We start from the raw sequence: 16691 nt of genomic DNA on the forward strand, positions 1-16691 counted from the left end.
AGCAGCCATGAGGTGACCATGCTCGCCACCTCCTGCACCTCAAAAATAATAAAACCTCCCCAAAAATAAGGCCAAGCACTTATTTTGAGGGTCAAAAGAAAATAAAACTGTCTTATTTCCGGGGAACCACGATAATCCTAAAACACAGTGAATGGGTCCATATATCACCCAAGGCCAAAAACAAAAGTAAGATTATAGATTTACATAACCTTTGAAGCCAGCTCATGGGTAAATGGGAGATGAGAGAAGGACATAAGCAACAGACTCAGAGTTCTGCTGCCTTCCTTCCTTCCTAATATAAAAAACGCAGAAGATACAGAAAAGGCTTAAAATACAATTTTTTGATAAATGCTACATACTTATAATAAACCGTGTTAGAGCAGTATTAGGAAAGAAGCAAGAGAAATGCTAAACAAAAAAATCACAGTGATAGAATTAAAGAAAGCATTGAAGAGACAAAAAATAATAAAACACTGGGCCCAGACGGTATACCTGTAGAATTTTATAAAGCCATGCAAGAGTAGACAGAAACAGTGATTTTAGACTTATTTAATGAAGCACTTATAGAAGCAAAGTTACCAAATCATGGAGGGAAGCATATATAACATTGATATCCAAAGACGATTCGGACCACCAACAAATACAAAATTACAGACCAATTTCTTTACTAAACGCAGATTATAAAATCTTTACATCAATAATGGCAGAGCGAATTTAAAAAATATTAAATGAAATTATCCACACAGATCAAAACGGCTTCTTACCAAAACATCAATTAAAAAACTATGGGGATAATTATAAATACACTAGAATATTATGAAGAGAATCCGGGAAAACAAATTGCACTGGTCTTCTTAGACACCCAGAAGGCCTTTGATAACTTGAATTGGTATTTCATAATCACACAGTTAAAAATGATGAGATTTGGAGAAAAATTTATAAAAATGATAGAATCAATTTATTCGGCCCAGACAGCAAAAATAATAATAAATAGTGACACTACAGAAGAAGTTAAGATATGGAAAGGAGTGAGACAGGATTGTCCATTATCACCTTTATTATTTATACTATCACTGGAAGTTCTACTAACAAAAGTTAGAAACAATCAAGAAATTAAAGGGATTAAAAATTTAAAAGGAGGAATATAAAACACAGGCATTTGCGGACAATATGGTATTCAGATTAGAGAATCCATTAAAATCAGGAATTAAATTAATCCAAAAAATAGAGGAATTCGGTAAGGTAGCAGGAGTTAAAATTAATAAGAACAAAACAAAGATCATTACGAAGAATTTTACTAAAAAACAAGAGCAAGAATTAGAGGAAAATATGGGAATGCAAATAGCAAAAAAAGTAAAGTATCTATTAATTTGGCTGATAGGGAAATGCTCAACAATTAAAGAAGATAATTATGTTAAAATGATTCAGAAAATTGCCATCATTAAAATGAATATACTACCAAAAAAATTATTTTTATTTCAAGTGGTGCCGATTAGCCTAGGGAAATTTTTTTTTCATAGATTTAAATACATTAATTGCACAGTTTATTTGGTCATGGAAAGAACCATGAATTAAATTAAAATTGTTACAAGACAGTAGGGAAACAAGAGGATTCAGACTTCCCGATTGGGAGCTTTATTACCAAGCAGCAGCTCTCACCTGGATAAAGGACTGGATCAATTTAAAAAACAGAAGATTATTAACAATAGAAGGTTATAATTTGGAATTGGGTTGGCACGCTTTATCTAGGATGGGAAAGACAAAATTCATAGCTATTTCCAAAAACATTTAATTAGAAAAGCTCTACTACAAACATGGTTGAAAATCAAAACAAAACATTATAATAAAATCCCAACCTGGCTATCCACCATGGAAGCTCTGATATACCCGAACGTATTGGACATAAACAAGATAATAAGATATAAAGACATATTAGACAACCAAGAAAGACTAAAAACAAAGCAGGAACTGAAAGACGGAATAGATATTGGCTGGTGACCCTATTTACAATACAGACAAGGTATAAAAAAGACAGGGAAAGAGATGGATTCTATAAGGAGCCGCAGGAGCTGGATAAAAGTTTACAGGGAACCGAAGAAAAATTGATTAAAAAAATATATCACTACTTATTAAAATTTAAAATGGAAGAAGAAACTGTGAAAGAAACGATGATAACATGGGCGATAAATTTTTGGTATAGTATAGAATTGGCGGAATGGGAAAAAATTTGTGAAATAAACTACAGATTAACGATGGCAACGGCTTATAGAGAGAACATGTACAATATGTTCTACAGATGGCACCTTCCACCAGCGAGAATTGCAAAAATGTTCCCGGAGTGTTCACCTATCTGCTGGAAATGCAACAAACAACATGGAACATACTACCATATGTGGTGGACATGCACGGCTGCGAAAAAGTATTGGGAAAAAAATAAAAGATTGGCTAGAGGAGATTACTACACATCAAATTGCACTAAAACCCGAATTATTTTTTTTAGGGATTATAAAAGGAAATTATGAAAAAAATATTAGATACTTAATTTTACACATCGTTATGGCAGCAAGAATTATATTTGCACAAAACTGGAAAAGTAATTATATACCAACAGAAGAAAATGTAATAAAAAAAGTATTGGAATGTGCAGAGATGGATAGGCTCATGAAAGAACTAAAAGAGAAAGACAAATCTGAATACTACTGCGTATGGGATTTATTGTACAATTGGCTAGAGGAAAGGAGGGGAAAAGCAGGAAAGCAAAAAAGAAAGGACGAAAGATCAACAAAACAATAGACAACTACAAAACCGGGATTAAAAGATTGAAATATGAGATAGACTATAGCAAATAAATATTACACAAAATGTAGTAAAAACTGTTACACCTAAAATATATAGAATATTACATATAGAATGAAAAAAATGTATGAAATAATGTAAATGCACAAATATATAAAGTCATAGTTATAAAAGATATAATATATACTTTACAAAATGACATAAATGTAGTAAAAACTGCTATATATAGAACATATAGAATATGTATATAGAATGAAAAAAAAGTATGAAATAATGTAAATGCACAAATATATGAAGTCATAGTTTAAAAAGATTTATTGGTATAGATAAAACAGACACAACCGATAGGTAAAAAAATGTAATGTGTTGCAAAGATGTGAAGTTTGTCCAAGCAAAATAAACTTTATATTAAAAAAAAAGGAAAGAAGCATTTTTGTTATTAAGTGACAAGCAAGCCAATCAGATACAATGGAAAGGGAACAGGTTTTTAGTGATATTGTAAGCTGTAACTGATTTTTTTTATCACATAATTTGGTATTTGAGAGAGATATTTGATATTTTATATATATGTATGTGTGTTTGTGTGTGTGTGTTGTATTTGTGCTGATAAATAAATAAAGGGAGAGTAGTATAGATCTATTTCAAGCTATTTAGCTCTCATCAGCTAGCCATACCCTTATTGGGATTCGAACCTGGGCTGTATTACATATTAGGCAGATGATTAGCCACTAAACCACAGGCTCTCCTCCTTATCAGCTGAGCCAGGGAAATAGGTATGTATTTGTGTTACAACCCCTGGTATGCCTAAATTTGGGAGGGAGCTCACTACTCCCCCTTTCTGTCCTTCGGCTCACTACAGAAGACCATCCAGGCAGAAAACACAAACATAGCAAAGGCAACATTAAAAATAAAAATATGGTTTTCTGCCAGGGATACCAGGGGTTGTAACACAAACCATATTTTTATTTTTAATGTTGCCTTTGCTATGTTTGTGTTGTATTTGTGCTGATAAATAAATAAAGGGAGACTAGTATAGATCTATTTCAAGCTATTTAGCTCTCATCAGCTAGCCATACCCTTACTGGGATTAGAACCTGGGCTGTATTACATATTAGGCAGGTGTTCTGGTTTGGAGATTAACCTGGCTCCTTCAAAGTTGATTTCATGTCCTGTAGCTTTAAGGTGCTGGAAAAGGGAGGAAGTTTTTTCTTTTTTTCTTACTGCACGCATCACAGAACACAAGAACGCAGTAAGAAAAAAAGAAAAAACTTCCTCCCTTTTCCAGCACCTTAAAGCTACAGGACATGAAATCAACTTTGAAGGAGCCATCGAAATAGAGAAACACCCCCACAACATGAATAAACGTGATGATACCTCCCGCCTACCAGCACCAATCTACCAATCATGATACAACCACACAACCAATCATTCCACCTACTGAAACAAAGCCAGCACTCCATCCCCTCCCACCAAGATATACAGAAAGACGGCAGCTCCGGTCACACTTTAAGACCACAGCCTGAAGATGGCGAGTGAGATCTCGCTGAAACGTTGCAAAGACAATCTCAATCTTACACGGGAAAAGACCTGAATACAACAAAACCAGCATACCTACACCCGTGAAAATCTACGAATATATATATATATATGTATGTATGTATGTATGTATGTATGTATGTATGTATGTATGTATGTATGTATTGTGTATATATCAATTACCATACACACACACACACACACACACACACACACACAATCTGATTGGCTTGCTTGTCACTTAATAACACAAATGCTTCTTTCCTAATGCCCTAGCAAGGTTTATTATCTCAAATACAAATTCTGTGAGGGGAGAACTTATTTTAACACATGCACTCAAAAGCCCGATTGGGCTTATTATCTGGGGAGGTCTTATTTTCAGGGAAATGGTATGTGTGGACCAGATTACCTATTCTTATTCAACAAAAATTAATACCGAAACCCAGCCAATAATGGTATTTCTTTTTTCAAAAAATTGGATTTAGATTACCTTCACATAATGACTATAATTGTTTTAGGATGTTGTTTTTTTTCCAGGGAGAGGAAAAAGTAATTAAGGCTGCATTCCAAGAGCATCCAACTGAACAAGGAGCTGTGAAAAATAAAACTGGGGAGGTAATTGATCATGAAAACATTTCTGAAATTCATTGCTAGATTTTAAAAAACTGGCATTTAGGGAGTTGGGATTTCAGGGTTAAAGAAGTTTGAGAATTTTAGGCTAACTCAAGTTAACATGCCTCTACTGCAGGGTGGGAAACTATGGTTCTTTTATGACTTGTGGACTTCAATTCCCAGAATTTCTGGGCCAGCATGTCTGATTCAGGAATTTGGGAGCTGAAATCCACAAGTCATAAAGGGCTATAGTTCCCCACCTGTTCTAATGAATACCAGGGGACTTATTTCTCAAAATGTGTATAGAATTCTAGCCTTAGATAGAATCTAACATTAGGTTATTCACAAAAAAGAGCAAACCCCAGGGCTATACAATACAAGATTATGCTTTTGATTTAGACTACCATATGCCGGTATTGTTTTTGACCATATGAACTCCAAAACTCCAAATTCAACAAACAATAATCAGGTTAGATGATATCATCATACCCATCAATTTTGAAAGATTTGTGCCTTCAATTTGTTTCTATATACAATTATATGGTAGTTTTAATTTTTAAAAGTCTATTTGAATAACAGCCTACTTTAAAGTCCACTTTATACTTTATGAATTTGTTGATTGGTAAATGTTTTTCTCTAAATATTTTGCTTTTAGAGATCTTTGTTTTTAAGGAGAAAACAAATATTTTCAGCAATGGCATTCAATTTTTGAATTATTCTTCCTAGTACACTGGGGAGATGGCAACACTGGCACCTTTAAACCTTTTTGAAGTATAACAAAATATCTTAATTGGCATAAAATGAAGTCCTACACACTTCAGGCTCACATGCTTCATTTGCTTCTACCAGAACTAGAAAGAAAAGTTTAAAAGTTTTATTCTGTTTTAGACTACCTGCCAATAAATTCTTCTTTTGAACAAGAAATATTGCAGTCAAGAAACCAGCCCTGTCTTCAAACTGATCACATTCTAATCAGAAACAAGTAATTAGTTTTAGAGGATAAGGAATTCATCTAGCTGTTTGTAACATGTGGGGTTATCTTGCTTTTGCTTTTGCTTTTGCTTTTACATATTTTAATTGTGTTAAATGAGGGAAATTAAAACTAATGGAATTAAAAGGAAAAACTGTCTTTATTTTATTTTATTAAAAAAAAGATTTTTCAGGCTCTACAGTATCTTTGCTCAGATGAAATTACAAAATTATCTAAATACCTACATGGAGGTTGGAATAGGGGTGGAGGGTCAAATGACAAAACAAGTATTGCAATTTAATGTCTGTTCCTTTTGTACACGCACTCTGACAAAACCATGGGGTTTTGAAGATGCTTCTGCAACAGGGGAAGGAAGATTTCTCAATTTAGGCTTTTTCTGATCTATTAAAAAAATTCTGTCTATAATTCAAATCCTCCTTTTCTCAGTAAATGAACAGCCTGTGCAATTGTTCAGATTGCTTTAAACTTTTTCCTTTCCTCACAAGGGTGCTATTCAGATAATCAATCATCGACTATGCGAGAAAATAAATCAATTAAACAATTTGAAGCATCAAGTGGAGATGAGGAAGCTCAGGCTGGAGGAGCTGCAAACTCAATACAGTACTAAGGCACAAGAAATCAATGATATGCAAGAAATGGAAGAAGGGAATATCGAGGCAGCCAAGGTGAGAGAAGCCTGAATCTCTTGGAAAGAGGAAACCAATACATTTCCTGAGCTTTCCTCACAGGGTCTACAACAATTTGTCACAGCCAACTTGCCATCGCCAACTCAGCACAGCCAACCTGTTGCAGCCAGCTTGCTGTGGACAATTTGGCAACCTAACTCACTGTGGGACTCGCCATGGCCAACCCATCGTAGGACAACTCACTGCAGGACAAGAGTTACAATAATATCGAAGAAATAGTGGAATAGAATCATTAAAGAAAGGATGCCCAAGGAGGGACAAAATGAAAAGTGAATGACAAAAATTAAAATACTTTAAAAATTGCTTTAAATAATGAAATTGAATTGTTCAATTGTCCAGCAGCAAGTTGTCCTGTGACAAGTTGCCCATGTTGAGTTTTCTCTCAGCAAGTTGGCTATGGCGAGTTGGCTATGGCGAGTTTTCCCATTCCATTCCTCACATGGGCCCTTTTCCAATATTCAAATAGGTGTAGTCTTTCCTCGTTGTTTATCTAAAACAAAGCATAAAAACTCGGAAGATTGCGTTGAAGGCTGTTTGGAACATCTTCCCTTTTAGAAGTGCAGGGCACAATGGGTTGTGGCTGCAGTAGGATGGAAAGGCGTGAGAGCCAGGATCCTAGCCTGCCTTGTTTTCTTACAAAAGTGGGACCAAAGGAATCAGTGCATGAAGGTTTCAAAATGGCTTCAGTTTAAGCAAAGCCAATATCTAGAGCCATCCAGGTAGCATGAGGGTCATGCTTTAAAACAGAGATGAGTGCGTGTACTGCTCCCCTCCTGCAACTCCTCTTCATGGAATACAGTGATGACTAAAAGGCCTCTTATATTTTGCTGTTTTGCTATTTAGACATTCCAAACATTATCAGATATCAGCTCTCATTTTTTACTAGTGGCAGCTATCCTCATGGGACAATTGGTAGTTATAGGAGGGGTGGGCTGATTTGGATTGGAATTGTGACAAGAGTAATGATTCTTCCTCTTGTTACATTACACCGTCCAGAATAATTTTGTATGAGATGGACACCTATATAAATTTGATAAATAAATAATATCCTAACCACATCCACTGTTTGACAATGAAAAGCAAGCATGTATTTGCTAATTATAAGCTTTAATATGTAGCTTGTTGGTTATTATTGTAAAATTATGTAAATATACCATAAGAGGGAGGAAAAGAACAAGTCTACTGTTTTCTCCCTTACCTCTGTCCTTATTCTAGCTATTATATTTACATCTAAGTACTAGCTGATAACCTGGCTAAAAACTGTTCTTCAGCCTGTTTGTGCGGCTGTCTATGCTGGGACAAGTAACAGCTCACTTCGTTATGCAGTGCTAGGGATTCGAACCATCGAACTGCTGACCTTCTGATTGACAACTTCAGCATCTTAGCCACTGAGCCACCGCCATATTGGAGGTGGATATGACAGACCCAACCCTCACTGTTTGTGGCTGGTCCCTCAGAAAGTCTTTGATCCAGAACTGTGACCACAAACAGATGAATCATTCTTCTTTTGGGATGCTCAAAATAAATAAAATGCCCAAAAGCATTTTATTTATCACTTCATACAATACCTGTCATACAATTGAAGTTATATACATTGAAAAAAGGGGAAAAGAATGCCAAGTGTCGAATAAGAAGTCCTGGACTTTTACCAAATTACAGTTTACACTATTTGAAGAACAGGACAATGCAATCTAACAAGAAAGCAACACTACAGACTCAGAATCATAGCCTGGAGGGGATCTTGAAGGTCTTTTAGTCCAAACCCCCTGCTCAAGGCAGGAGTCTTATACTATACCAGTCAAATGGTTGTTAGACTGTTTTTGAAAACTTCCAGTGATGGAATACCCACATCCCCAGGAGGCAAGCTATTCCATTTCTTTTGCTTGTAAATTTCCTCAAGCTCAGAAAAATATTGGAAAGTTTTTCTTCAGTAATAGTGTGATTAATGTGGACATTGCAATTCTAGACTAGATGTCAGCCTCTGCTTCACTTACTTGCCTTCGGCTGCCATGGCAATGGGGAGGATGGGGCATGGCATTTGGGATGGGAATAAATGGTACAGGAGTGATAGTCAAAAGGGGAGTTTTGTTCTCACCATCTTCTGCGCATGCTGATGGCCGATGTTTGGACCTGGTCAAGGCCAACTGTCCTGCATATCAACCTGATGATGCTTTTTGGAGATGCATCCCACATGACACCTAAGGGAGTTGCAGATTGGGCAATGGGGTGGGGGTTGTTGGAGGGAGGGCGCTGGGCAAATGTTTGATATGTATGATTTCACACTTTTCTGACTCAGACCTTGCTTTACTTCGCTGCTATCTATTCATAGTAAAAGTACTTTTAATTCCTAAACAATGGAGTTGAGAGGTTTCTTTCTTGGTTACTGAATGAGGCATGCCTGACACTAGGAGGAGGTCTTGCTCATTGTTATTCATGTCATATTATCTCTCTCCACTTGAAGAGCAGCAAGGGTGGTTTTGAGTGCACTTTGGTATACCTGTGTAATGCATCTACTTTGTGAGCTTCACTAGTTCTCAGTGGGCTTTCAAGTGCAACTCAATGTGCTGATTACTATATATTAAGGGACACGACCACATGTCTCCAGTAATTTGTTTTCATCTCAAGAGGTCTGATATAATTTTACGACCCTTCTGTTAAACCATGATGCCTAATAGAAGGAAGGAAGGAAGCTCGCCTTGTCTGTTACAGCACTCCCCTATGGCACAAAATATCCCTTGAGTCCCTGATCCTGCTAATCTTTTGTAAGATACTGGAGATCTGTTTCTTTCCCCAAACATTGAACCAGACTATTAGTATATGACTATATGGAGCTGAGTGACTCCAGACGTGATGTGTTGTTTTTAAATTGTTAAGTTCCACAATATGAAAAACACTGAGAAGAAAATTGATCTCTTTGGGGCATTGAGCTACTGTAAAGCAATTACTCACCTTTCAGCAACTATATAGCACTTTACCACAGGGACCAAATTGAATTGGATGGAGTTTTAGAGGCTTTTCAATATCCTTGGCTCAGCTGCTATCTTAATTTGCTGCTCTTTGCATCTAGACTCTGCGAACACTGGAGAACCGTTTGGAAAAGGCCCGATTCAAGACTGAGGAGGCTGTACGCATCACCAACATGTATAAGAAGCTAAAAGCACATATGCAGGTATGATGCCTTCATCAAAATAGATTATTTCAAAACAGGATACACAACTCTAGGCATTCCCCACAATCTTGAAAGAAAGAAGGTATGTTTTACCCACTACTAGTGTAGTGCTATTCAATTTGCAGTGATCAAAAAGCAACATAACAGCTTTTGCTCAGGGGTTTCCTGAGGAGGAGGTATCTAATCTCTGAACTCCTGTTAATATCTGGATTATGGACAGTTTAGGAATTTATGTCCTCAATAATTTTGTTGTATTTACAACACCTGTAACTTTATGGCCCATGGTGGAAAATGTAGGAACATTAAAGTTGATTGTTCTATAATTCTCTCTGAAATTTTCATCCCCCTTTCCAGGAGGAAAGCTTGCACTTTCAGAACAAGCTGGATGCCCTGGAAGCGGAAATTTTACGTCTGCGCCATGAGCTCCAAGAACTGGAAAGCGTGAACACTGATGCACAACATGCTCGCAACGTTGCTAGGGTAGGGGAATGGGATAAGCACAGTATTAAATAAGAGATGTGATATCAGCAATGGAAGAGAATATGCAATGCTCTGTTCAGTATCACAACCATAGCTTAGGATCTAATTCAGATAAGGTATTATTGGTGGTATATCCAGACTGGGCCATTTTTAATTGTTATTAGCGGTTATAAGGAAAGATCAGAGCTGCAAAAGATGGAGCCACACTGCCAAAGGTATATGAGAGAAATGGCATGGTATTTAGAAATCCAGGAGTGTGCACATGAATGTCAGGAGATATACCAAGATAAGCCCCTGTAAGGAGATCTACCTTATTAGTTATTTACCTGGAATCGGGTGGGTTCCTGCAGGTACTACTGCTGATTTGCTCGTGTGCGCGCTGTGGGCGCACTTGATTGTACACATGCAGAGTGCAATAAAAATTATTCTGTGCAGGCACAGAAGTGAAAAACAAGATAGCAGTGCCTATGGCGCTGCCTGGAGAACCAGTTCAGGGGTGTGGCAGGCCTGGGTTGCTACCGGTTCCAGTGACCCAAGCCGCCAAACCACTACCGGTTCGGCTGAACCGGTCCAAACCAGTAGGAACCCACCACTGCTTGGAATTATAATTTTACAGAATTAATTATATTTGTATACAGACACATCATTTCCATTTTTTTTCAAGCTTTTAAATAAGTTATTATTTGTTCTGGAGGCATCTTAGAAGAAAGGAAAAACTCTTGCTAAAACAAACAGGAAATAACAACTGATAGGTTCACTATTCATAACAGTGTGCCCAATAATAAGCTCTCTGTTTGACAAATTCCTGGAATATACTTGGAGGTTTTCATTAAAGGTAGAGAGAGCAAATGGGGTGGATTTCCTTGAGGAAATCCATACAGATTGGGGAAAGATTAATAGCAATTTAAGCAGTGTCTTGCTGGATTATCTCTGGCAATTGCAGCCCTGCAATTTGTTTTTACAGTGGCCAACCAATTTCTCAAGGAAACCCAGCAGACGGTCTTCAGAGGCAGTTATACTGCCACCAACACTAATAGCCGTTAATCGCCATTTTTTTAAAAAAAGGATTTTCAGCTCTGGATAAACCAGTGCTATTATCACATCAATGTTTCCAATGGACCATTTCAAACAATGTTAAGAGTAGCAGAACTGTGCAGATCTCATGTTTGTTTCCTCTTACAATGCAGGAGCAGCTTTTGACTCAAGAGGAAACCATCTACCGAGAAAGAAAGATTCGAGATAAGAAACTGAAAGACATAAAGAAAATGACAGAAGAAAAGAGAGCACAGAATGAGCGTGCAGAAAGACGGGTAGTGTAGCATTTTTTGCTATCCATGAAGTAACTGCCCATTTTTCTTTTCATTTTGATTACCGGCCAATGGGTAGTTTTGCCTGGCATATGCACAAAAGTAAAGGTGTACCATATTTTCCAAAAAAGTGGAAAACCTAGGATGCCCCTTTCCCAAAATAAAATAGAAAAAAAATTATAAATGCAGAAAATAATTCCATGCGATGCAAAGATTTCTTTGTCAACCTAGAACTGCCAATTTCCATTGAAATTAATCTGGTAAATATCTCACTCATCAATACAAATGTAGTTGAGTGACAGAGTTATATATAGTATGTACAGTATGTATGTTTAAGAACATACAAACTTGGTAGAAGTAACATTTAAAAGTAAGGCCTGACAAAAATGTTAATTGAATAAAAACTACATATTAAAATTAATTACCTGTAAAATAAACCATCAAGTGCTAAAATTAATCCTTTCCTCTTTATATATAGCCATTCTCTTCATAGAAACCACTTGAGAAAAAGGCAAATGCTCGCATCTGCATTTTTGTTTTGTTTCCAGTAGAAGTAGCCCAAAAGGCAGAGAAATAAATAGAAAACATAGCATAGGGTTTAGGTAAGAGGTACCAGTCCTGGAAGAGTAGAAAAGATAGAAAAAAAACTTTATTGTTGGAGTCATCAGACAAACAGCAGATATGAGTCCTACCCTTCCTAAATCAAGATGGTCTAGACTCTAGCTGATCTTTAAATACATCCAAGCTTATTTGGCAGTTGTATCTGAAGATATTTTCAAATCCCATTGACTGATTTCCAGCAGCAGCAACCTTTTATTCTTAGTAACTAAAAGGTTTATTTGTATGTTTATAAGATTTATTTGTGACCATCTCAAATCGAAGAAACTCTAGGATGTGTACAAAATGCAAAATTCCCCCATTATTTTGGGTGGGGGAGGAGTTCTGTTGGGAGATTAGATTAGGTTAGATTAGGTTTCATGACTCTAATATTGAAAATTTAAATCAATTCAAACTGGATTTTAAAAACTGATAATATGCCCCTCCCTTTTTTTATTAGGATTGCAGCACACCTTTTCAATACCAGTGTATAAATCACACCAAAGTGTTTCAATAAATCCTAAAAAACTTTCAGTTGGCTGAGTTATATAACCCTTACAAATTGCATGCAAAGTGTATTTTCTACTTAATTTTTATACATTTCTGGAACTAAGAAATAATGTATATATGAGGCACTGAAGTCATTCTGGAAACTCTTGTCCCTTTCCCAATATACAGATTGGATTCATGATTTGCCCTAAACTATGGCTTGTTTTAACCTTGGTTCATTAAATATATTATAAATACCATATTTTTCGGAGTATAAGACGCACCCTTTTTCCTCAAAGAAGAGGCTAAAAATCTGGGTGCGTCTTATACATCGAATACAGCATTTTTTGCCTCCTGAAGCCCTGCCCCTTTCACCAAAATGGCCGTGCATAGCCTTATGAAGGCTTTCAGAGAGCACCTGGGGGCTGGGGAGGGCAGAAATAAGCAAAAAATGGACCATTTTTTACCCCCCCCCCAGCCCCCAGCAGCACTCTACAAGCCTCCATAAGGCTATGCATGCAGTTTTTTTGACAGAAAATGGGCCCATTTCTGTGAAAAACGGGCCGTTTTTTGCTCCTTTTTGGGGGCCCCAACCCCAGGAGCACTCTGCAAGCCCCCCCCCCCAAGGCTATTCATGCCTTTTATTTGGAAAAAAACGGGCCAGTTTTCGTGAAAAACGGGTCATTTTTGGGAGGTTTGCAGAGTGCAAAAACTTTTTTTTTCCTTTTGGAAAGCTCTTTAACTGATTGATGAGAATTAGATTGATCAAGTGCTGTGCCAGCAGGAACAAAGTTAGGTGCTGCAGATTGTCAGCAATTTCCTTCTCCAGCACATGGATAAATACACCTGGAAACATCTATCTACCTACCTACTCTCTCTCTCTCCCTACCTATCTACTGTATTTTTCTCTCTCTCTTTCTATTTCTCTATCCCTCTACCTATCTATCTATCTATACACACACACTCTCTTCCTACCTACTGTATTTCTCTATCTCTATTTCTCTCTCCCCCCCTCTCTCTATCCCTTTATCTACCTACCTAACTACCTACATAACAATTATTTCTCTCTCCCTACCTACCTACTATATTTCTCTCTTTCCCTCCCTCTCTATCCCTCTATCTAGCTACCTACTTTTTTTAAAAAAATTGCCTCTTCAAAACGTTGGTGCGTCTTATACTCTGGTGCATTTTCTACTCCAAAAAATACGGTATTGAGTTCTCACATCATCCTGTCATAACCTATAGTTTTCAGATCACAGTGGCTAGAATTAAACCAAGCAAGCCATATTATATTTTACAATATAATGTGAACCGAGCCATAGTCAATCTACCTATTTATTTATTTATTTGTTTGTTTGTTTCTTTATTTATTTATAACATTTATATGGTAGCCTATCTCACAACCAACTCTGAGTGGTTACCAATCAAAACTTAAAAGATATATAAAATCATTTTAAAACTATAAAACTCAATCTATTAAAATATTAAAACATTAGCAACAACAAAACTTTGACACAAATCAATTCTAATGTGCGAACATCTAATCCTCAACACTTTGGGAGAAATCCATAGCTTATTCCAAATAACAATGCCCTCCATTTTAAATTTCCATTTGTCTTTTGAATGGATAGCTGAAAAACGTCCATCTGAAAAAATATGTGTGCTTCACAGATTTCAGGTCATGCTAGAAGACCAGAAATAGTCTTGTATTTTTCACTGAAAACTGAGGTGTTTATTATTAATTTGGTTTCCACTACCGCATTCTATGCTTTGATATGTACTGTACATAAAAGTGGAATCAAAAAAGTCATGCAAGTTATTTGCTGACCTACAGTTTTCATATCCCTTGTGTATTTCGTGTGTTCCAGCACTCCCAGAAGGATCGTATCGCATTTGGAACTGAAGATCTGCTTAGAGAACCTCAGTTTAAGAAATCAAACATCTTGAAAACCAAACAGGCTGTGCTCACTGCATCTGAAAACTTTGACAAAGTCCGAGCAGCCACTGGGGTCACCGAAGCTAATGTAAGAGTTTTATGTATTGTGTGCTGCAAATTCTTTGTAATTCCTTCCTAAAATGCGTTTTTTTGGCTTCCCGTTCAGCTCTGTGCAGGTATGGAGAATTTGGAATATTTGATTTTCATGAAGAGGTCGATAGAATGGCCAAACATATATGGTGGAAGGGTGTGGTCGTACTTCTAAAAACCCTATTAGAAGAAAAGGGAAGAGCACATTCAGATACTACTGTTCTATAGATCACAAACAGAATGTCTGACAAACAAGAAACTCCAGAATGGAAAAAGTTTCCATGGAAGTGCTGTAGATAACAATGTCATTTTGGTCATTCCTCTGACCAAAATGCTTAAGGTACTCATATATTAGAAAATGAAATTGGAGAGCTAGCCAAAGAAGATAATTTTCTGGTAATTGGTGTCTTAAACCAGTCCTATAATTGGATAAAAGACTGATAAGCCTTTTAGAATCCTAGAACAGATGGAAATTTAATGGAGGGGATATGCCCCTGGATTTAATCCTAAACATCATCCACATCTGCAAAAAATGTGAGTGCTGTGGAACGATTTAAAACAGTATCTACAATGACATCAAGTTTAATTTATGTTGAACAAAGTGACTGTTTAAACCAGTAGGAGACTGGTAACATAAACTGAAATTGAAATCAAGAGGTCCAATGTTTTTCTAGAATGACCTGGGATTTCTCAAAACACTTGAACATTTGTAACAGGTGAGAAAAAATACTATTATATCTAAGAGGATATTCATGATTAATAAAAAAATAAAATTAAAGCAAGAAAAACTCTTTAGAAATTATGTAGAACTCTTGTCCAAATGAAAACAAAACTAAATAAAACTTTGTACTAAAATGTAAACAAATAATAAGGGAAGCCAAAAAAATAGAATGAGCTTACATTCTTGTCTTACTTATGAAATTCCCACTGATATATCTTGGTGTGGTAAATATAGAATATTGATCTAGGTAGGTCTTTACTCTGATCCAGTATACCTGTTCGGTCATATTTGTTTAAACTGTAAGCAGTGTAGTCCTTAGATATTTGTTTTTGGACCGTTGAAGCCAGGAAAAAAAATCTGTTCCATATGCACAGTAACCGAATCAATGAAGAATAATCAAGCAGATCCACCCATCACCAGGATTTTACATTACAGAGTTTAAGGTAGCTCAGGAGGAATCAATCAAAATCAGTAGGAGGTGGACTTTCAGCGGTGACGTCACGCTGTGGCGGAGTGAACGGATGGGGCTGTACTCTGTTTCACCTGATTTTTCATGCTTTTTGAGGCCCCCATGGGCGAAATTGATCTTGAAGGGATCAATGATATAGAGGGGTATCCTTGGAGTTTCGTGGAGAGAGGATGATCTCCCACCCAACAAGAGGAACCCTCTGATCAGGCACAAGAAATCGGCCTTTCATGGCAGATCCAAAGGTGTGATGATGCGATAGTTCGAGTAGGAAGAGTTGTAAGCAGCTTGAAGGATTGGCAAGAGGTGAATATAAGAGACGGAAAGAAAAAACTCAGGGATCGTGGAAACTTTGTGATATATTAGCGGAGGAGCGAATCTCAGAGAAGGAATAAAAAATGGCAATCTGGCATTGGGAGCAGAGGCAACAAGCTGTCAAACACCGAAAAGGAAAGTAAACACGTGAGAGGTGTGAGTGAAAGAGCCAATGTGGGCTTTTGGTGAAAACCTAACTGTTTTTGGATAACTGCAGCTTAAAATAGAGAGTGGTATGTGTATGGGGAGAGAAAACTTGCTGGAGAGAATCATGGCGACAGTGACTATGCTAAATTGAAGGGAGACGACATCTTGGGAGGGGGGGGAATCCCACACAATGGACTCAAAGAAGAAGAAACAACAATCAAAGAGACACTATTAACGAAAACAGGGCAGACTTATAGTGGATTTATAGTATCTATTTAAACAAGAGTTCCAGAAGAGTTCTAGAAAAAAATTACTCTTTAAAGAGATAAATTAGAAAAAGGACTAAGCTGTAA

The 16691-nt window shown here is 36.8% G+C and overlaps 1 protein-coding gene across 2 annotated transcripts in view; it reads left to right on the forward strand.

Moving 5' to 3' along the window:
* Window positions 1–16691, forward strand: part of ODAD3 (outer dynein arm docking complex subunit 3) — a 29031-nt gene that overhangs the window by 3071 nt on the left and 9269 nt on the right. The window contains exons 3-8 of one of the 2 annotated variants that reach the window (XM_081944427.1): window positions 4870–4947; window positions 6421–6600; window positions 9689–9790; window positions 10145–10270; window positions 11458–11580; window positions 14532–14687. In XM_081944427.1, the coding sequence (XP_081800553.1) occupies window positions 4870–4947; window positions 6421–6600; window positions 9689–9790; window positions 10145–10270; window positions 11458–11580; window positions 14532–14687 (765 nt within the window). The remainder of the gene's footprint in view (window positions 1–4869; window positions 4948–6420; window positions 6601–9688; window positions 9791–10144; window positions 10271–11457; window positions 11581–14531; window positions 14688–16691) is intronic. The other variant, XM_081944428.1, reaches the window with a different exon arrangement.

This window comes from Natrix helvetica (genome assembly GCF_964273705.1).
Source record: "Natrix helvetica genome assembly, chromosome: 1".
Classification (NCBI taxonomy): domain Eukaryota; kingdom Metazoa; phylum Chordata; class Lepidosauria; order Squamata; family Natricidae; genus Natrix; species Natrix helvetica.